Source organism: Rhamphochromis sp. 'chilingali' (genome assembly GCF_963969265.1).
Source record: "Rhamphochromis sp. 'chilingali' genome assembly, chromosome: 7".
Classification (NCBI taxonomy): domain Eukaryota; kingdom Metazoa; phylum Chordata; class Actinopteri; order Cichliformes; family Cichlidae; genus Rhamphochromis; species Rhamphochromis sp. 'chilingali'.
The window spans coordinates 2260913-2283428 of NC_137934.1; the positions used below are offsets into that span (position 1 = coordinate 2260913).

General features: G+C 41.9%; 1 protein-coding gene and 1 long non-coding RNA gene across 4 annotated transcripts in view; one reads left to right on the top strand and one right to left on the bottom strand.

The window, feature by feature from the left end:
* Positions 1–22516, bottom strand: part of hmcn1 (hemicentin 1) — a 90479-nt gene that overhangs the window by 49060 nt on the left and 18903 nt on the right. For all 3 annotated transcript variants that reach the window (XM_080886978.1, XM_080886979.1, XM_080886977.1), the window contains exons 2-17: positions 20108–20178; positions 18620–18778; positions 18411–18533; positions 16662–16833; positions 14632–14738; positions 10616–10736; positions 10212–10475; positions 9982–10126; positions 9274–9395; positions 6312–6581; positions 3511–3652; positions 3280–3407; positions 3036–3149; positions 2711–2869; positions 1773–1964; positions 1590–1685 (exon numbers count right to left, since the gene is read on the bottom strand). In XM_080886978.1, coding sequence (XP_080743104.1) covers positions 1590–1685; positions 1773–1964; positions 2711–2869; positions 3036–3149; positions 3280–3407; positions 3511–3652; positions 6312–6581; positions 9274–9395; positions 9982–10126; positions 10212–10475; positions 10616–10736; positions 14632–14738; positions 16662–16833; positions 18411–18533; positions 18620–18778; positions 20108–20178 — 2385 coding nt within the window. The remainder of the gene's footprint in view (positions 1–1589; positions 1686–1772; positions 1965–2710; positions 2870–3035; positions 3150–3279; positions 3408–3510; positions 3653–6311; positions 6582–9273; positions 9396–9981; positions 10127–10211; positions 10476–10615; positions 10737–14631; positions 14739–16661; positions 16834–18410; positions 18534–18619; positions 18779–20107; positions 20179–22516) is intronic.
* On the top strand, positions 14698–16620 carry LOC308399618. The gene is made up of 3 exons (XR_013972219.1): positions 14698–14761; positions 15143–15295; positions 15383–16620. It is a non-coding gene; the product is annotated as an uncharacterized lncRNA (long non-coding RNA).

Sequence of the window (22516 nt, forward strand, 5' to 3'; positions counted from 1 at the left end):
CGTACAGTATGACGGACAGGGAGTGACTGTTCCTGCAACTGCATCATCAATACTGTAAGTACAGTGTTTATACAGCTGCTAGAACCACACGCACACGCCTTTGTATGTGTATAAATACAAACTTGTAACATCACATTTGTGGAAACAGTTTGGGGTGTTAACACAATCAGTGGTGACGTCATCTGTAGGAGATGGACAACAGGGTGTTGGTGAGGGGAATTTGACGACCACCCTGATGAGCCTGGGAACGCGTACATGCAGCGGACACACCAAAAGAAACTGCCGTACATCTGCATTTGGTATACAGCCAAGCAAAAAACGAGGTTTTCAGGACTGTATGCATTTCTGAGAAAAACTGAATGCACGCCACCAGTCGGTAGCTTGAAGAATCACTTTTAGCAGCAATAATCTGAAGTGTTTTCTGTCGACTTTATCAGTGTCTCACATGGTTGTGGAGGAATTCTGGAACACGCAGTGTTCAGTTCAGGCATTTGTTTAGTCACAGCTGCCTTACAGTCCAACAGCATTTCAGCCAGGTTGATGTCTGGACTCACGGTCATTGCAACACGTGATTTACCTGCCACTAAAACGCAAATCTGTGAGTCCTCTGAGGGGTTCACTAGATTGTTTGGATGATGTAAAGGCATGGATGGCTTTAAACTTTCTTAACTTAAAGGAACAGAAAACAGAGGTCATTGCAACACCTTGATTCTTTTCTTTTCTTCTGTTGTAGCTGCTGTGCTTGGGATCATTGTCTTGTTGCCCACTTTCACCTGGTAAGAGGCGTTTGTGCTGATATGCTGCTTGGTTTACATCAAACATGGCACTGTGCATTATGGCCATCTCCACTTTGGCCCTGTCTGTCCAGAGGACATCCAGAAGTCTTGTGGTTTGTTTAGATGCAACTTTGCAAACCTGAGATGTGCTGACAGGTTTTTTTTTAGAGACAAGAGGCTTTCTCTGGGTTAGGGTTTTCTAATTGTGCTGTCATGAACTTTAACATTTAACATACAGACTGCCGAGTCTGATATGTTGCTTCTGGGTTTTTTGCAATCTCTCTGAATTTTGCACAGTTTGACCTCAAGATGAATTTGCTGGGAAGTCCACTCCTCAGAAGAACACGCACCTGAACGCACCAGCAAACTGCCAAGACTTCTGATTTTATAGAGGTGCTCAGACTTACTTATAGGATCAGGTAATAAAGTGCTACCTCTCCCCTCACATTCTGTGGAAGCATTAAGAATGTACTTTCTTTTATCCCATGAATGTTGTGAGGCATGTTGTCAGTAGGGAAAAGCTGCAGTAGCTGAAGCTGCATAACATCTGGGTGGGTCTTTGCCTTCTAACCTTTGGCCTACATATAAGAGCTCAGTGTGTTTTCCACTAAAGAGAAGCTGTGAAACAGAATTAGAGAGTTTACAAGGTTCTAACAAACTCCCAAGATGCACAGGAAGCTTCAGCAGCCATGAAACCGATATGTGTGTGTTTTGAGAGCGACGGAGCTAACTGAGCGATTCGGAGGTTACGGTGCTAGACCAGAAAAATATAATAGTATCAAAGAAATGAGAAATTTAATAAGCTTTTCTTACCTAATCCAGTCACAGCGACGCTGGCCTGGGTTTGGATCTTGCCAAACTGATTCTGGGCCTCACAAATATAAACCCCCTCATCCCCCACCCATAGGTCTGAAGGAAAGAGGGACATTAAGGTATAAAATAACTGTATTTGTTTCAGTCATCTGTAAATTCATATACAGCTTAAAAAAATCTTACTGGTGATCTGTAGACGCCCTTTGCTCTGTGAGATAGTGCCATGTGTGCGAGGCCTGTTGAAAAGTGGCGAGCCGTCCTCTCTCCGCCAGGCGATCTCTGGTTCAGGGTAACCTCGGGCATAACAGGGCAGGGTCACGTTGAAGCCGATGTCCACAGCCACATCCGACGGCTCTACAGTGAACTTGGGTGCAGCTAGAGCGGTGAAGAGACCAAAAAGGGTAGAAGATGATCCACGTTAAAGACAGTCTGTCCGTGCTTTTTGCATGTTTTGGGTTAGTTACCGATTCTAGGACTCACGCGTACAGCTACTGCGGACAGTTTGCACAATTAACCTTGCAAACATGTGAATCCACCTCTGTACAACCTTCTTAACTGTAGGTGTAAACCAAACACTTTTTGTTCTTGGTCTGGTAAAGAGCGCATTCATATATAGCACATAAAGACAATGTTTCAAGGCTCCAAATAAAGCGTTGCCAGGATTCAATCGGTGCTTCTATTGTTGTCTTTGGCATGAAGATATGTCACACTCAGGTCATCTAAGTAAAGCGTGTGTATAGTGTAAAATATGTGTGAAGGTACAAGTATTTTAACAACACCATCTTCAGGGAACATGTGCTTATGTCATTTATACATCTGGCCCTGAAAAAGGTTTCGCAGTTCTGCACGAGTTCACCGAGGGGATAAAGTCCCAAACAGAGACGACTACCCACAATTCCTCTGAGTTTGCTTCTGTTTAACAGATTTGGATTTCAATTTACTTTTGTTAGTCTTCCTGAAAAGAAAGTAAGAGCTGTAGCTATCCAATAGGACTGGATGGTAAAAACAATTCCCCCTTAAAGCAAATATTAAAGCTGAAAACAGAAGCAAAGACAGAAAACCTCAGTCGCACGACATTAGCAACATGCAGCACAGGAAACAGAACTTGGTCCCGCTCTCACCTCCAACGCTCAGAGAGATCCGTCCTGATGCGGTGCCAGCAGCGTTGACAGCCAAGCAGGTGTAATCTCCAGCGTCGGCATTCTGGGTCTCCTTGATGGTCAGCGTCCCCCCCGATGTGTCCACCTCCAAGAGGGACGATGGGCGGAGCTTTGTGTGGCCTACAAAACAGAGCAAGTACAGCAGCGTAACAAAAAACAAGTGTTTTGGTGAAAAATCTTTTTCTGTGCGTTGAACTTATACATAATCCAAACTGATTGTGGGAATATGTTGACGGTTTCCATTTTTCTTTATTTTCTAAACCTGTCACGTCCTATGAGATGCTACCTTTGTACCACCAGATCTCAGGCTGGGGGATTCCAGATGCTGAACAGGCCATCACAGTGGCTTCTCCAACACCAATAAGAATCTCGCTGAATGCCACAGACACTACAGGAGACTCTAGAAAAACAAAAAATAGAAAAACATCAGTACCATAAAGAGAATCAAGGGCAATGCAGTGCACGTGATACATAAAATATATTAGTAAATGTTGTGTTTGCTTCCAGTGTCTGTGAATGTGTGCGCTCACCCATGTAAGTGAGGATGGAGGTCACTGAGTGGGTCCCAGCCGGGTTGCTGGCCAGGCAGCCATACGCTCCTCCATCCTTTTTCTCCATATTTTTTATAACCAGAGAGCCACCGGGAGTCATCCTGTGTCTGAAAAGATCGACATTTATTCTATGCGCTGAAAAATCTGAGTTGTATAATTAATATAAAGACGAATGATTGATTCTGTTTGTGCGAGAGGAAATCAGTTCACCTGCTGGACGCCGTGATGAACATGCCGTTGTGGGTCCAGACCAGGCGAGGTGGAGGATAGCCGCTAGCCGAGCAGCTGATCTGCACATCGTTTCCTGCCGTAAAGGTCTGATTGCGCGGCTCTACTGACACTCTGGGCACCTCTAGAATAAAAGACAAGTTGCTAAAATGAATCGCCGTCTTATTCAGTCGCAGGCGTTACTGCAGAGCGATTGGCTGCACTGTCTGCAGTGAAACACAGTCGTGGACAGATTCAAGGAAAGCAGTTTGCGCTTTGAATGAGTCCAGCTTCAGTCAGACGTCGTAACAGTGCATAAACTTTTATTGTCACCGTAGTGAGAAGAGTGACAGCTGATATGACAACCATTAGTGTTTCACAGGACATCTTTCACCCTCACATTCTCGTTTTTATTGGTAACACAGGAGGGAATACTGAATCCGGACCCAGAGAAGCTGGCTATACAGAGATTTTCCAACTGATTTACGATGTGTAACTCTTCTCTTTAAGGGTGTGTTTTCTCTACTCTATTCCCGCTGCTACGATCACGTCCAGTTTCTCCGACCTTTCCGACTTCAGGAAAATCCGTCTAAGACTTCCTAATGTAGAGACTTTTCTGAAACATCAAATCTGCGTCCCTGCCAGGAACTTGCTCTGGCTTGTGCGCCATCAATAAATTACTTTATGAAAGGTTAGCTGAGGGAATACACTTAAGAAAATGAAGGCACACACACACACACACACACACACACACACACACACACACACACACACACACACACACACACACACACACACACACACACGTTGGGTGCTTCAATCACCACATTTTAAAAGGTATACAGCACATTTACCAAATGCTGTCAAGTTTTGACATATTAGAACTTTGACTTGAGAACAATTTGACTTTCCATTGTGAAAAACATCTTAAGGACTGGAAAACACACAAGATCAAAGGAAAGCGTGCCAGAACAACTACAAGGCCTCTTCTCTGTCTTCACTTGCCTCTTATTCTCACAATGTCACCGGGGACAGGGGACAGCAGAGAAACTAGGACAACCATATCGACAAGCCTCTCCCGAGCCAGCAACAGATGTGATACGTCTGGGAGAGGCTTGTCTCCAGCAGTCCCTTGATCCTCTCCCACCTCTGCGTCATTCATCTGCCTTCACTCCCTCTCACGATGTATTTATCCCGAGTCTCCTCTTTACACGTCTTCCTCTGACCCCTCTGTCAGACTGCATCTACTATGACTACATCTGTGGCTGTCTAATTTTGAAAAGGCCATGTATGCTAATGACTCACTGGCAGTATCCAAGCTGTAGACATCCAACTTACAAAGAGTAGTATTGTAAGTCACAACTCACAAAGCTGGACACACGAACACTTCGCCCACATATTTCTTTATCTCTGTCCTCCAACGACTAAACAACCACAAAGCGACGACTGCTACACAGCTGTGGCAAGAAGTCATTAAAAGCCCTATTTTTGGCTGGAAACTTTGTCTGACAAGAACCGTTTGAATAAGGCTTAAAAACAACACTCGGATGGTGTGACATGTTGCCATTTAAACAGGTAATTTGTGGAGACACAACAGAAAAATCAAAAGAAGAAAAGACATTTTAAATTAAGGCAGACGGCACAGACACACTCCCAAGTTCCACTGTGCAGCGTCCAAGTGTTGTAAGCTGTCAGCAGACTTGGCTTACTTCAAAGTGAGACTAATCACTAGGATGGGTCTGTACAGGAGTAATTAGGAAACCCCCAGGGCCTGCTAACAGCTGTTTGGTTTTTTTTACAGAGAAAATAATATGCAAAAAAAGAAAGAAAGAAGCAAAAGGAGTAAAACAAATAGCAATAAACAGGTTAAAATAAACTAGTGACAAAAAACAAGCAGGTGGAGATATTAAAGAAAAGAGAAAAAGTATCCAGTTAAACAGTTTTTGGGTCAACTGTGTAGGTCGTCACTCAGTGAGACGAGCCAAATGACAGAGTTCCTCTCAAAACCTGCCTGAAGCGCCGGCTTCAAATATTCACTTAGAAAGACAACAATTTGCTCTGAGGTAAGGTCACAAGAACACTTTAAATTTAGGTCTAGAAAATAAAAGCCACTTTGAGTAAACGGCTCTCCTTCTCATTTAAAAAGAGAAGAACGCCAATTTGTCTTCTTTTAAAACCACTGAAGCCCAAGAAGTAAAGCATGCGGAGAGATTTAGGCTAACATCGTGCAGCATATGGATTTTGAATTTTCTTCTTCTCTGGTCGTATAGCCAAGCAAACACAGGATGTTCATCTGGACAGATTGAATTAAGGAAAGAAAATAAGAAAAATTCTTCACTCATTCAGACTTCCTCAATTCCTTTCTCAAATGTTTCTGGCTGAGATCCTGTGCTAATAAGTGGATTTTAGCAGCTGTACCGCATCACTGTTTCCTGCCCAGGTGCTGGCAGACGCTCTGTGGAGCTGGCCAGATAGATAGCAGCACTCTTTCATCCATGCAACAGTGTTCCCGACTCATGTCAGTGAAGCGTTAGGAACACGACTATAAGTGCTGTCCGGAGATGGAAAACTCTACTTCAGTGTTGCCTGAGAGTCAACCATAAATAATTTTCACACATCTCATAAAGCGAAAGAGTGAAATATGGGGAGCAGGGGAGGGAAGGGAGGCAGGGGCACTTAAGAGACATATATTTTAGAAAAGTGGTTGTGTTCGCTGAGAATTGCAGGTGCAGGTACAAAGCCACACAGACCATCAGCAGGTTAAAACCTAAGAACACACAAAGACATAAACACACGCTCCTCACCTTGTACAGTGAGGTAGAGCCGCTCTGCAGTCACCCCTCCCTCATTTACAGCGTGACACTCGTACCAGCCAGAATGATCCGGGGTTACGGCGGACACCTGCAGCGAAAGGTTGGCGAGGACGTTCACGCGTGGGTCCAGACGGGCGTCTTGGCCTCCTCTCAACCAGGTGAGGTTGAAGCTGACGGTGCTAACGACGTGGCAGGTGAGGACGGCCCGGGAGCCCGGGGAGGCAGTTACGTTACCCTGGACTGTGACGGCTGGAGGGGGCTCTGCGTGAGTGTGAGAGCAGGATGAACGAAGGTTGTTGGCAGCAATCGAAAAAACGTGACATCATAGAATAAACAGCAGTTCAGAGCAAGTGGTTACTTTCTTTGTGACACTTACGTAAGTAGCGACAAAAAGAATCCAATCATGGAAACTGCCCTGACTTTTTTGGAGTCAAGTTTTTTAACCTAAATTTTCTGCACGTGCACAAACTACGAGTTATTGGTCGACTGGTCAGAAGCTGTGAAACACACAAATGTTTGCAAACAACCAAACAACCAAAAGAGATATGAGTTACAGATCAGACAGATAGACCAAAACTACAGAAATTCATATATTTCTAACGGTCAAATAATACAGGATGTACACGTGTATTGTTCTTAGCCTCTGGAAATGTATTCCTTGATGTCCTCACACGCCTGAGCAATAATTTATTGTTTGCCTGTTTACAACATTTGCTCAGTCTGATTTTCTTCTGAAATAGATGTGCAAAGGTTTTTTGTTATCTTTTGAAGCACTCGCACATCAAATGATGTCCAAAGTTTGTCAGATCTTATATCCACCAAACTTGCCTGTTGTCCGTCTTTTGTCGCGTCATCATGTCAAAAACAGAAATCGTGTGAGCCTTGCCGTGTCATCAATCATTTTCTCAGTGTGGAACCACAGCTAAGTAGAGAAAAGGGTAATAAAAGGAAAAGTAGAAAAGAAATGGAAGATGTGGCGGTGGAAGCTTTGGCTCTGATAAAGGGAGGATGCTGGGGATTTCAGAATAGCTCTCTGGGATTAGGATGACATAAGTTTGGCAGCAGGGGCGGTATTATGTGTTTGCATGTGTATAAAAAACAGGGCCCTGTCATCCTGTTCAGAGTATAGCTGGCTCACTAACAAAGGTTGGACTTGTGGCTGAGAGGGGATTTATTTCATGAAATTTTAGGGACATCATAAAAGACAACAGTTAGCCGCACTGAGCTACCTCCGCAACTTTGAACTGTAAACACAGCAGGTCAGTCAGCGCAATGAGTTACGCTCATATATTACACAGGACCCTGTCTGGCTTCTTCTTTTGCTCTTCTGTTTCACAAAGCGTCTTTCAACCTTCTCCACCCAGTTTGGCAATAATCATGCAGATGAAGCTCTGTGAATTCCACAGAGACGAAAGTTTCTTGGAAAGAAAAAACTGGACAAAAAAAGATGGAATGAATTCAGACTCATGTGTGTTTGTTTCTGGTATCTTACGACAGGACAGGTTGTGTCTGAAAAATAAAAACTCTGCAGAGAAATTTGGAAACATAATTTTTATTTTGCCCAGTGGTGAGACTAAACATATAAATCACTGTATGATCCCTTCTGGTTCTGTCCTTGCTCAGGGCTTAGAGTGATAAAATTATCATCCAAAAAATGATTTACGTGATCTTTTTTCTCGTTGTGGATAACAGTCAGTTTCTGTGGCTCAGCTGCTTTATCAAAACTGTGCATCCAAGTCAGTGACCAAACCAAACCATCAGTGGGATGTTTTTTTCCTTGAACATCCTGCAGCTTAATTGCAGCTTTATGTTTTCTCATCTTACACTGTAGCCACAGCTCATTTCTTTACAAATGACTCACAAAAACCATACCATAGGCTCCATTACAAACCTGCACTGAGGCATGGATTACAGCATCATGTTTTACGCTCCATTAAGTTACATTAATCTTGCCATCGTGCAGTGTCTCTGCATGGGCTCGACTGCAGGAGAAACTATAAACTTTAGCCATAGGTCCATAGCTTTTGTGTGTGTGCATGTGTGCATTCATATCTTTGTGGGGACCAAAATCCCAGTCCTAATCAGTTTGAAGGCATTTTTGAGACTAAAAATGTGGCTCTGTTAGGGTTACAATTAGGTTATGGTTAGGTTTAGGGTAAGGGTTAGGGTTAGGGCATGGGGCTAGGGAAAGCATTATGTCAATTAGATGTCCCCACAAGATATGAATACCCAACATGTGTGTGTGTGTAAACCTGCTAAGCATGACATATACCTGCTGCTCCATTTCACTCAGTAATAACGTGTTGTTTTCTAAACATTGCCCTGCCAGCAGATCGATCAGACTTCATTTACATCTGTTGACAGTCTAATGCTCCCCAGCCTGTAAGCGTTCCTGGCCAGCAGCCATGGCTCATTTAATGTAGTGATGGAGGGTAGCTCACTAATAATTACAATAACAATAACACAGCAACACAAATTCTGAGAATTACTTTAACTTAGTTTATCATTTTGTTGTATTGTCATGCCTCTCCCACACTGCTAGAGGTAGTTTATACTTGCATTAGACAACAACTAGCTTACAGGCAATAAAAGCTGGCCCGGATTAACCATCTCTCGCTTCCACCTTGGTTCAACTCTCTTTTGTGTTTGTGTTGTGAATTCTCTTTTGTTTAAACAAAAATCTTTAAGGTTCTCATTATTTGTCACACATCTAAAGCAAATTTGTGAAAATTGGAGGCTTGTCTGTGATTTGTGCCTGAGATCTCTGACGGTGAGCCCAAAAGATCCCGGACGAGCCCCCATTTATGTTACTTCCATAATTTGTAATCCATAACATGAACTAGAGACTCAGATCATAGTTTTTAAAAACAAAAGTCTTATTTAAACGACTAGAAAACGTTAAATGTTTTGGAGCTGGTGTTTCATGATTTTTGTGCAATAAACTTTTGTTTACCTGATACATCCAGAAAGGTCCGAGCTCGCCCTGTTCCAGCGCTGCTGATGGCAATGCACTCGTAGTAACCCTCGTCCTTTAGAGTTACCTCGGCTATTTCCCATAATGCACTGTCAGACTCACTAGAATGACAGAGTCACAGGAAATTTGTGAAAAAGTGTTAACGACCAGCAGATTTACTTTATTTTTTGCTTTTTAAGAATCCTTTTGGTACTCTATCAACTCATCTCTGTAAAATTTAACTGAATTTAATCTCGAGATGGAAACAAAATATAATAGTTTTACATCCTCCAGCATGTCCATTATAATACATCTGTTGAGGACATTATACCTTTTCTTACAAAGCCTGGAAATGTAGTAACAATTAAAGACATTAACCATAACCAACAAGCCACACATAGCCAAAATGATTCATAAAAACACCCTGAAGGTGTTTAGGTCTTTAACGCTTGCCCCAATAAAGACGACTTTTCAGAGCTCACCTGTCCCTTAATGACCAGTTTTGAGATCTGAGTAAGCATATGGTCTGGCAAACATTAGAATAAATTTAGGGTTTTTTCATAGGTTGCAGAAAAGAGCATGACTCCAAATATAAACGACAACAGATTGAAAAATCAGTCTTCTTTGAATCACAGTGGTCCTAAGCAGAATGTGTTAATCTTAACACTTAATAGATGATATTATATTATTTTGACAGCTGCTGCTCACCTGAAAAGTTGGTCCACCCCAAGTCTTCCTCCATCCCTGCTGAAGCGCAGTGTGAAAGGGATGAAACTCTCTACCTGGCATTTGATTATCCCTCTCTGGAGGTAGTAACCATGAGTTTTGGCTGGCATCAGCACCTTAGGAGCATCTAACTCGAAGAAAATTAATAAGCAAATTGGTAGGAAACCTTTTATATATCCATCTAAATATGATTAATAATATGCATCACTGACCAGGTACAATATTGGAGAAGGAAACACTCGAGACTCTCTGGAACAAGAAACCGTCGCGGTCATATCCTGTCACTCGCAGGAAGAAGGCCTCGTTGGGTGGTATGAACTCTGTGATGTTCCAGAGGTTGTACGGTTGACGGTCCGGGTAGTACCGGATTGGCAAAGTTTTGATCACTGTGCCAGAGATAGACAGGAGCTCCAGCCTGTCAGGTCGAGCAGGAGGAGAGAGTCCAGTGGTGTTCAGAAGGATATGGGTGGGAATACCTGGAAAATCAATATGTGTTGTGTCCTTATGTGGAATATTCTGACATCTCAAAAGATGAAAGCAAAAAACCAGCAAGTACAAAACAAACAAACATCACATCCTGTTGTTTCCAAAGTTTTTAAATGTTTCCTTTACCGACCTTGAACTGGCCTACTGGATGTCTTTTTAAAGTCCATGGTGGCTTTCCTGGAAAACCCAGCTCGGAAGTCGATGGTACTGAGACCTGAGATACGGACTGAGTGCCTTCCTTCACTTGCGGTCTGTATTAAAAAGGTAGAAGTGTTTTAGGTCCATTTGTTTACCAGATACTGTCTTTGAGGTACCAAGAATTCTTAATGGATAAACCTTTATTCTTAAATTTCAGATGTTTGATCCAAGCTGATCCTTAATGGCGATATGATTTATAGCAGCGGTCCCCAACCCCCGGGCCACGGATCGGTACTGGATCTGTTTGGTACTGGGCCGCGAGAGTTGAAGCTCGGGTGTGAAATTTATGGTTAACAGGGATTTTATCGTTTTTATCTTTAACTCGGTTTGCCTGGGTCTTTTCCTGTGTGTTATGAATACATTTGGTACTGGTACTGGTTTTATTTTGTTGTATTTATCCGTGACGCCTTAAAGGCAGGTCCGTAAAAATATTATTGGACATAAACTGGTCCGTGACGCAAAAAAGGTTGGGGAGCGCTGATTTATAGGAATCACCAAAAGGCTGTTATAGTTAACTAAAACGAAACTAAAACATTTTAGGCTTTTGAAAAATATAAAACGACTAAAACTAATTATTGAATTTGGAAAACCTGATCAGCTGATCAGAACTCATGAAACTATAATATCTCAGATTCAAACAAATGAAGAGGGCGTGGGTCATCAAAGGCAGTGCTGAGTGGTGTAAATGACAGACACAGCATTGGGAAGAGTCTTTTGTATGCCAACAATCCCCCACATGTACAGACACGCCACTGACAAAGCCACTGCTAACAGCCTAATATCTTACATCTCAATCGGGAGATGACCTATTTGGTCTAAGAATCACTTTAAACACAACGACTATAATCAGAGAGCAGGTAATTGCTCATGTGGTCCTCATCATGTGGAGGTGATTTGAAGCTTTGAAAAATAGAGACAGAGTAATTACAATGAAGTATATGTTGGTGAGAGGTGGAAACCCCTCACCTAAGGTGAAACACGCCGGTGGTGTCACAGACACTGAGTCACAGGGCAAAACAAGGCACGCAAACCTAAACTGTCATTTGCAATTGCCTGAAATCAAAGAGAGTTTGTGAATTTGCTGCATTTATTAATGACTACGTTCTATCTGACGTACAGTAAAGAGAAAACTACCAAATAGGATAGTGCAGAGCTTGCAGGCAAAGATGAGCACAATTATGAAACTATAGGTGAAATTGCTCAGATAATGAGGGGATTTGGTTCAGCCTCAAAGGCTAATGCCTGCATTAAACCCACCCTACTGGCTGCCACAGCATTACACTTGGTCTTTAGTTGGTTGTAACTGAGGGGATAATTAGGAGAGAGGTTCTTCAAAGGTCACTCCTTTAGAAAAGGCAAAGAACAGTGAGTGCAATTAAAACCACTCCCATTTCCCAATTTCACACCCACCCATACAGACTGACCTGTCCAGGCCTGAATACACCAGCGCTTAGCTGAATCAGATCTGTGCTGAGACATTTATTTGCTTTCTGGAGAATCACTGATTGGATTCGTACGCAGAGCTTTAATAGTTTTTTTTTTATTGGTTACGACTTTAATTCATTGAAAAACTAAAGCAAATGTGCAGAGACTGAAGAAGTCGTTGGGTGAGTGACATTAAAAACAACGTTCACATGAACAGAACCAACTCTCTGGGATTTCCTTACCTTAAGCATGCATCTATACAAAAAACAGTATAATTTGAGCGTATGCCTTTGTTGCATCCTATAATTTCTTAGTAGCTGCATCTGGTTATAATGTCAGTTTATTTTCTTTGTGCGAGTCCTGTGATATACTGCAAGCAAATGAGTCAGAATGACTTTAATGAAACACCAATTTAGGAAAAAAGTGCCTGGGGAGGCTTTAAGCTATTTTACATGCTTTTCAAATTAAAACTTTATCATTCCTATCATGGGTTACAAAATTCTGTAAACACACTCTTCAAAGTAAGCATATGGAAAGTCTGCACTGTAATTCATATCCCTAGATCCCTTTTTTGTGCAGTAGATATGTGGTGCTGACAGACAGCTGTACCACAGAGCTCTAATGCTGGAGCTCCTTACTGCTGGTGATGGCTTTAGATATATCTCTAGATATATAAATTAAAGCATTTTAGCTTAGGGTTAGCCACTTGTGAATGACAGCAACCTCACAGTTTGATTACCTTATGTGCGTACAGAGGTGGCGAAGTTTGCTTTTAGTGCAAACTGAATTTTTTTACAGTATGTGTACATGATCTTACCTTACAGTGAAATAATTCAATTCAATTAAACAAAATTGAGATTAATGTTGCAAGAATTATGTGAAGAAGCAGGTGCTGATAATTGGGTGAACCTGGCTTCAACACATCACTACTTTATCCAATTAAAGTCAGATTAAAATGGATCAAATTCCTTTTCACACAAAAATCTGTGGTCTGGGTGTTACACTGGGATGTCATGGGCCATTAGCGTTACAGAAACCCAGCATGGTAGAATAGCTAAATCCCCCTCAAGTATTTATTCACATTTCTTTGGGTGCCCTGGGAAATACAGCTACAGATGACAAGGAGATATGTATGTCTAAAAGCCTGTTAGAGTGATGTGGGGAAAAGCCACTTTCCGAAAGGAAAAACAAGATGTTTTGGGAGTTTAAGCTGAGCAGCGGATCCCTGAGTCTCTGAGGGAGAGAATTAGAGGACTAAATGTGTTGGGGAGGGGAGAAGGACGGAAAGAGGAAGGAATATTCAGTAAGTGACAGAAAGGGAGTGAATGATAGAGTCGGGAAGGGGGCAGCAGCAGAGGCGACTGGATGACATGATTAAGACAGAAAGTTGCTGTCTCTCTTTTTTTGGTGTCTGTTTATATCCATCAGCACTTCTATAAACACAGATCACATTGGATGAGTTAAGTCAGCACAGAACTCAAAGCTTCCTGAGAGCTTTTTAAGCAGATATAAAACAGAACACTACAGATGATTCACCTTAGCGCATATTTCAATCTCAGAGTTTCACTTACCAGTACCCCCAGTAGAGAAAAACAAATATAAGCAACATATTAAAACCTGGAAAGGTTCACGAGAGGTAATTCTGTGTATCAGGGAGTGTTTTCTCTGTCACACAGAAGGAATAAGGAAACAATCTGAAAAGAGACAGACCCCAGCAGTGGCTTAACCTGTGGGTTAGCTGCAGATACAGCTGGAAAGGACTCGTTTTAATTTCTATTTTGCCTAAAAAACAAAAGAAAGAACTACAAAATAGAAGCATCGTATATACTGTGGAATATCATGTAATATAAAAGCCAGAGAGAGTAATATCGCACCAACATGTAGAAAAAGCTACAGCAATACAAATGTTCCACCCATTAATGCTCTCTCATCGCTCATATGCACCTCCCAGAGTTTGATGCACACTTTTTTATTAGAGGAAGCGCTGAGTCGACATTTTTTCCACTCTATGCAGAGATGAGTGCACCACCGGGGGCCTCAGAGGCAACACTGACACAACGCCGACAAATCACTCAGGTTAACAAAATCCAAAACATCTGGCTTTGACAGCAGCAGTGACAACGTGTGACAGCTGGGTGCCAAGATTAGACAGGAGCAGAGCTTTGAATGTTAAACATTGTCTCGATCCTCAGTGTTGCTTTAAAATCCATCTCAGGGCTCACGTGTGTTTTTCTGATCATGCTTTGATTCACTGGGAATCCGAGATGCCTTCACCAGACAGCGTGCATGTCAAATTGATTACATATCATTGTATCTCAGCATGCTGATATATTACTGCAGTAATTCAAGTTTTGAACCTTCTTCAAGGCCACGGCTCCCTCCTGGGGTCTACGTTGTTACCTCGTTTCAAGGCTACACCACTCAACTATTTGCAGTAAGCGGTCTTAAAAGCAGTCCAGCGATGGTAGTTGTTAGCAGGCTGTTATTTTACACACATTTTCTGCTAAAGAATGAATTGTTTACCTTGATAGACCACATCCCAGGCTGTGGATCCTTGATGTTGACAACTTTGGCAGAGTTGGGAATGTGCAAAAGCTCAGTGAGGCCATCACTCTTCCCCACAAGCTTCCCTGGAGGAACATAGACATGGACCGTGAGATAATTATTTACCTTTTCTACAGCTTTGAATTATACAACCTAATTCTTAACTCTTGCTGCTGGATGGATGCACGTCTTATAAATCATCCAAGATGTCTTTGATACATTAGCCAAGATACTGTAATTAAAACATGTGCGCAATGTATGCATCCCAGATGTTGCTGCAGTCTTTACTATGGCAGACAGAAAAGAAGACGCTTTCGAACACTGTAGTTAAGTTACTATATTATATGTTCCTACGTGTTAGTATCGTCTAGTTGCTGTTTTAGATAATTAGTCCTTTTTTTAAATTGTTGTTTTCAATTTAGGATTTCTGTTTTGATCTATGTATTACTCTAGCATCATGTGACTGGTTTCTATATTTACTCTATTCTAGCTTTTAGTCCTGGTTTATTACTACCAGTAGGTGTAGTAGTAGTCTTCCCAGATCTCAGTGGGACCTGAAACCTTTGCCACTGAAACTGTTACGTCCAGATGAACAGAGATTTTTGAGATTCCCTTACCTGGATGACTGAGCATGCATTAAGACGTAAGTTTATGCTTTGGTCCCTCAGTTAGTATTCATATTTGCAGTATTCTCTTTTGATTATGTGATTATCCCTTCATGTCTTCTCAGAAAATCAGCGACTACAGCCTGTCAGGGTTGGTTTGCTCTTTAACTGTCTGACGGCTGAGAAAAGCATTGTGTCGTTGTCGGCAGGATTCGAACCTGCGCGGGGAGACCCCAATGGATTTCTAGTCCATCGCCTTAACCACTCGGCCACGACAACTCTTGTGAGATCTGAGCTGACGCTCGTCTGTTCTGCTGACTCTGCTATCTGCACCGTGTGTGCGCGCCACATGGGACACCGACACCTGTCACTTCACTGTAGCTTCTCTCTGGCTTCTGGCAAAGCTAGAAAGCAGAGTGTGTATTTTACATACTGCACATAGAGAAATCTCCTCTAAATTCCAGAGAAACTAAAAAAAGAAACAAAGCTGATTTTGGAGGCTCTGTCACGGTTTCATTTCAAACTGTGGTTTTGGGATCTTGTCAAAATTGACACAATTATGAACATGGATAGGGATAACTGATAAGAATTTAGCGACTCCGATTTTCTTATTGATATCACAACCATCCCTAACCGGCAGTAAAGAAATTAGATTCATGCGACTTAAATGCATGCTGTGGGTCAAATGTTTGTGCATGTTTGTTGTGGTATTTCCCCTCTTTGCTGTTTGGAGTCGTTAATTTTGATCCACCGTGCAATATCATCTGGAAAGCTTCATTTTTCTGCATGACAGTGATCCCAAACACACTACCAGAGCAGTTAAAGCATCCCCGGATAGAGAGAAAAACACACACACACACACTATGGAAAACTAACAGTCATGGACTGGTCTCCCCAGAACCCAGATCTCAACATACTGGAGCCGTGTGGGATCAGACAGGCAAAGGAAGAAAGGCAGTCGACATCCAAAGAAGAACTCTGAATGTGCTTTAAGAAGCCTAAACTATTCCTGAAGACTACTGAAAGAAACAGGAGCGCTTGCCTAAGAGAGTTCAGCCAGTGTTGAAGAACAAGTGGCCATAGAAAATATTTGTTTTCGAGTTCATCAGAGTTGTACAAACTCTAGTTTTGCTTTCTATATTGTATTTGCATACATGGCTGCACATGTTACAACAGCTCTGCACTTATTTCACTTGCTCTTATATAAGAAACGAGCAATGACTCAGTACTTTTGCACAATATTGAATGCTGTACAAATTTAGCTATTATTCATTATTCATCATTTTAAATGAATGAATACATAATTTATACACATTTTAGTGAATTCTATAAACAATGCAAAAAATACATCAAAAACGAAGCTTTTTAGGAAACATGTTGACATGTGGTTTACATTCATCATACCCTGGGGGTTCTTGATCTCAATGTCAGGTGCCAGGCCACTGAGTGCCACGGTGACTTCCTTGAGACTGGGGTCAAAGGGCATCTGCCACGTGTTGCTGACTCCAGTGAAATGATCAGTGGACAACAGGTGGACCTTTGAGGACTGCACTGCCTCCTCCACCCATTTAAGAACCTACAGCGATGGAAAGGAAATGTGAAGAATGCGTAAGTTACACATATATGGTGTATAGTTTTGGGACCCTGAATCTATATTCAAACACCTGACAAAATATAATGGAGACTTAAGTGATATAGAAAACTAACACACAAACTGCATACAAGGTCAGCTTCCCAACACGTGAACGCTTTGATCTGGAAGTTTCTAACGATGCTCCGTGTCCTGCCTCCTTCCTCTGAGTCTCTGTGGAGAACTCAAGCCATACTGTGTGTGACCCACATGTCTCGCTATCCAGGACATGTGATGGAACATGCGCTTGTGAGAGCGTTCATCTCAAAAAGGCCTTAGGAAAATGATGACTGCATGGGGAAGCATTATCTGATTGAAATTTAGTCTTGTTGCCTCATTTTTACCTCTCCAGTAAGCATGTTGTCATTTCTTTTTGCACCACAGCAGGCGAAACTGATTTACAATGGTTTATGTTTCCTAACTGGGCGGATTGAGATGCCTGAAGTTTAACTGACTTTGATCTATGACGATGATCGAATGTTTTCACTACTCCCAACCGGGGCGGAGTCTGGCTCTCGTCCTCGCGTGTCCTCGATCACTGATAATTACTCACCTGCCATCCATCGCCGACGATTACTCCTGCTCTACTTAAGGCCTCAGTGGAGTCTGATTCTTCGCTGGATTGTTGCGCTAATCTCCGTCAGTATAACCCAGCTTGCCTAGTGATTTCCTAGTGCTTCTTTCTAACATCAGCTTCTCTCCCTGTGTACAGAATTCCCTGGACCCTTGCCTGTTTCCCTTCCTCGTGGATCCCGAGTGGATGACAGTGAGTGAGCTTGGACAAGACTGGATTGTGGGTTGTTGTGAGTCACTGGCTGTGTGAAGAGGAGCTTGGATCTTCCCTGGACCTTTCCCTGCCTGCCCCGGGCCCGCTGTTTCCCTCCCAGCACTGTATATATGTATATATTTCACCTGGTGTCATCCTTGTAAATAAACCATCTTTTGACTTTTACCCAGCGTGAGTCCTGCGACTGAGTCCTGCCCTCGAAACCATGACAGCTAGTTAGAAACCACTTTACTCATTCATTCCTCTGCACACCTCCAGACCAGAATGCATTTGATGTTGACAAAAAATGCTGCTCACAAGCCAAGAAAGAAAAATGAAGCATTTCTGAATTTTAATATGAAACTGCTTAAAATCTATACGTCTCAGTTCCCTAGCAGGGGATCTTATCTTACAGTAGTAAAACAGCAATACCATTTAAAGCTCAGGCTTCGAGTCGTTTCTACATCCAAGACTGATGATTTACATTTCTTGGAAAAGTTAAAAAGAGCTACGGTACACATCAATCAACTAAATGTTTCCTGCACACTTGATCTGGAGACCAGACTCGAGCATGGGCATAGCGAAATACACGAGGAGGCTGTAAAACCTTCTGCTGCCATTTTATTTACAGTACACAGCTTAGGAACAAAACCTGTGATGAGTTTAAATGATTCGATCACTACGACCAAATTACCTCTTGAAACCACAAATGGTTTGAAACCTGAATGCTTGTACGTGCTAAAAAGTTTCCTCTCACCTCATTGACCTGTTTCTTATCTAGATGGAAGACCTGCCCAGAGCTTGTAGAGGCAATCTCCTCGTATACTTTGTAACCAATGTGAGTCCTGTCGTCACAGTCTCCGGTCAACACAAACACCACCTACAGACAAGGTAAGAAAAACATGGTCACTTTGAATCTGAGCTCGTTGATATTACTGAGTGTAGAAAGAAAAAGAAAATCCAAACCTGTGACTGTTTCTGCTGAATGAGCTGCAGGACCTCGTGGGTGAGCTTATAATCTTTAGAGCGCGCGTCAGTGAAGACATAGATATACGATCCGGGCAAGGAGATCTCCAAGGCAATCTTAATGGCACCGATGCTCATCTCCGGACAGTCTCCTCCTCCCTGAGAGAAAAAAAGGCAGCCATCAAAAACTAGTTTATGAGTTTAAGTATCCTAAGTGTGAGTGAGTGAACCTCCAACAGAGCTTTAAATGCGTTTAAATGAGATTTATGGCAAAACGTTTGCTTGATTTGGACTCTATATGCAGTGAAACTGGCCACTAGCCACACTGTGTGGAATATATGTCTTGAAAAAAATCCAATGCACTGATAAAATCTAGTGACTCTAGCTCTACAATCTAGAATATAGTGAAAGACACATCAAATAGAAAATATGCAGGGGAATGTATGAATGCTCATTCTGTCCTTTCCACTCTTCTCTCTGGCTTGTCGGTGGGGTCAAACATAAATATTCTCTGCTGCATTCCAGCAGACACATTACTGTCTGTCTGTCTGTCTGTCTCCAGGGTTCAGTACCAAGCTAGGATGCATAACCCCCAAGAGTAACATCTGGAACGGAGTGAGCCACAGTGGGGGGATTTGGGTGGTAGGTAAAGAGACAGGACTCCTCTTACTCCTCTGAACTCCACCATCTCCCCTCTGGACAATGTTGCACTCCCACATTCCCCCACTGTCCCAAACACTAAGGCTAAGCCAAACCCCAACGCACATCGGTTCTTGAAGTGTGGCCTGACTTTTTCTCCCTTCTGAAACACAACTGCCTTCGTGACAGACATTTTTCAATTTTAAGAAAAATATCAATTCCAAAGAGTATATTTTCCACGCTCTTTGGCCAAAGCCTCTTCAGGAGTTGTGCAGGTGAAGAGGTGAGGGGAAGAAAAACAGACTCAGGAATGAAACAGCAAGAGAGAGGAAACTGGATCCCTTCCATGCTATGCGCTCGCACACCAGATTAACAATAGGACATGCCAAGGATGCACAGACACTCGCCAAAGTCTTTCTTCAAAGGGCCTCTGAATGGTACTCATCTTCCCTTTTGTACCAAACTAATTACAGAAATATGCAGAGCTTGCTGTCCATCCATTGTATGTTTTTGTTTATGCATTTCTTTGTAATGACAGGGGAGGTAAAAATGGGGTGAAGTTTCGGGGCTTTTGTGCATCAAAGTCAGCAAACGATCATTTAATTTAATAGGTGCATGGCCCCAGTTACATGAAGGATAGGCATCCGCTTAAGATGAAAACACTAATTGAAGCTCTTTCATCATCCGATGTTGTATGAATGATAAAATTTCTTAATAAGCTCAGCAAGTTGTTCTACCAGCAGATCAGACATGAGCAAAGCCTGCTGCCTTTATCAAAGCCAGATGACCCGAGCATCCAGGCTTCAGCCTCGGTTTCCTTAGACTGATAGATGTGAACTCTGAACCCACCTGAACGTACAGCTCTCTCAGCTCATACTGGAACTTCTTTGGGTCTGTTGTGATTGTAACGGGTCCAATCTCTGCAAACACAAAAGAAGCTGTGTGATTAATAGGGCCACAGGCTCAAGTTTGATGATTAACTGAAAGCATTTTTATTTCGTAAACTCTGCTCTGGGGCCAAATGTTAGCTTTGGCAAGAGCTTGCGGATGTCCAGATAAAAATGTCACAATTTAAAACGCAGTGAGGAAATAAAAGCTATTTAACTAACCGAGGAAGGGAAAGAAGGAAATGTGAAGAAGATACAGATCGATAATAGAAAAGGTAAATGAAGATCGAACGAACAGTGTTTCAAAACACAGATCAGATTCATACAAAGGTTTTTAAAAACTGAAGAAATTCTAATACAGACAGTATGTAATCAAAACAGTTGAAGCAGTATTGTTACAATTTCACAGGATTTATTCATTCTACCATTTTTGGTTTGCAAGCAAAGAGAAATCATACAAAAAATACTGTGAGTAACCAAGTATTAAAGAAGAGGCTTGCTCATCATATTTGGACTCTATTAACAGTTGTGGTCAGAAGTTTGCAAACATCCATCATGGGTGTGACAATTTTTAATGATTTCTTTGAACGATGGGCTGTGAGGTCAGTTTGCATATTAATGATCGAGGAACTGACTTCACAGCCCATCGTTCATTCAGTCGGCTACGTTCAGTTATTTTGCAAATGTATTGTTTATAAGGTTGGTGAAAGCTGCAGTCAGCTGACACTGAAGAAGTCACCTGGTTCTCCCACGGAAAACGTCCAGATGAACACAATCAACCTTTTGGGATTTACTAACCTGGACGATTGAGCATGGATCAAGACATTTCTTTGAACTGTTCTTCTTCTAGGAGGAAATGATTGTACAGCATAAATCTTTAATGTCTTTACAAAAGAAAAAGTATGAATTTATTTTGGATTTGCTTTAATCTACACAGGGTCACGTATAAACATACACTAAATTTGGTTAGATTTGGTTAAATGTCCCCTCAACAAGTTTCTCTTCGACCCAATGCTTTAAATAGCCAGCGAGAAGATTCTGGTGCAATTCTGGATGGATATTTGACCTCTCTTCTGGGCAGAATTATTAATTTCTTTAAATTGATTAATTTATTTAAATTGATTAGTTTGAAGTCCTCCAAACATACATCTTGTCATTGTGTCCAAACAGCTTCTCTGACCATAAAGCAAGCTTTCAAACTTGAAAGTGGAACAGGGGCTTCTTCCTGGAGACGTTAAAATCACTGTGGACAATGACACTGGTGTTCCAGCAGTTTCTAGTTCATGGCAAGCTTGAGCCTTCTCCTGAACATCTCCACATGTCTTGCTTCACAGAGTTTTACATTCCCAAAATGTTATGTCTCCAGCTGGAGTTGAACCAGCAACCTTTTGCTTGCTGAGTGGAACTGTGCAACACTATTCTACATTTAGCCACAACAAGCAAAACTGTTTTTATTTTCAATTCATCCACGATTATGTTTTATATTAATCATACAGCTTGTCGCGGACCAAAAAGATCATTTTGTGAAACCAACAGGCCAACATTCAAACATTTTCACATTTCAGAAGCTGAACAAGGGAATGTTTGCACACTGGAAAGTTTGAAAAAGTGATCAAAATAGTTAAATTACTATCACCTAACCACTGCTCCTTTCGTTGTACAGGATACAATAAAAGGTTTTCACAATGAACTTCAAATATCTGCAGAAAGAAAATTTTTAGTTTAAAATGACCTAACCAGTTTTCAACAGTTTTCAAGGACAGGTTGTCCAGAAATGGTTCTTCCTGGGAGCTACACAAATGAAGAATAAGAGCCAGATATGCACAAGGAGACAAATCTGAAGGGAAGTGTGATCAACTTGAGATCAGATAAGAGTTTTTTTTCTTTCAATGGACAAAATCGCAGAAAGTCGGCAAAACTGTCATACAGATTGTCTCACATTTGACTTTCATATGAAAGCATACCCTTCCTGTAAACTGTCATATACAGAGGAGTTTATGATCAACTCAATAACTGCAAGCTGCTTAGTGCTGTGGCAACAGAACAAGCCCCAATCATCACTCTCCATCGTCATGCTTGACATTTGCATGAGGTGTTTGTGCTGATATGCTGTGTCTGATTTTCATCAAATGTGTTGCTGTGGATTATGGCCAAACATCTCCACTTTGGTCTCATCTGTCCAAAGGACACCGTTCCAGGAGTCTTGTGGTTTGTTTTTGCAAACATAAGCTTTTCTTTGTTCAGTGTTGCTTTCTCCTGGCAAATCTTCCAGATGTGCCATACTTGCTCAGTATTTTTCTAATTGTACTTTCATGAACATCAACATTTAAAATGCTAACTGAGGCCTGTAGAGTCTGAGATGTAGCTCCTT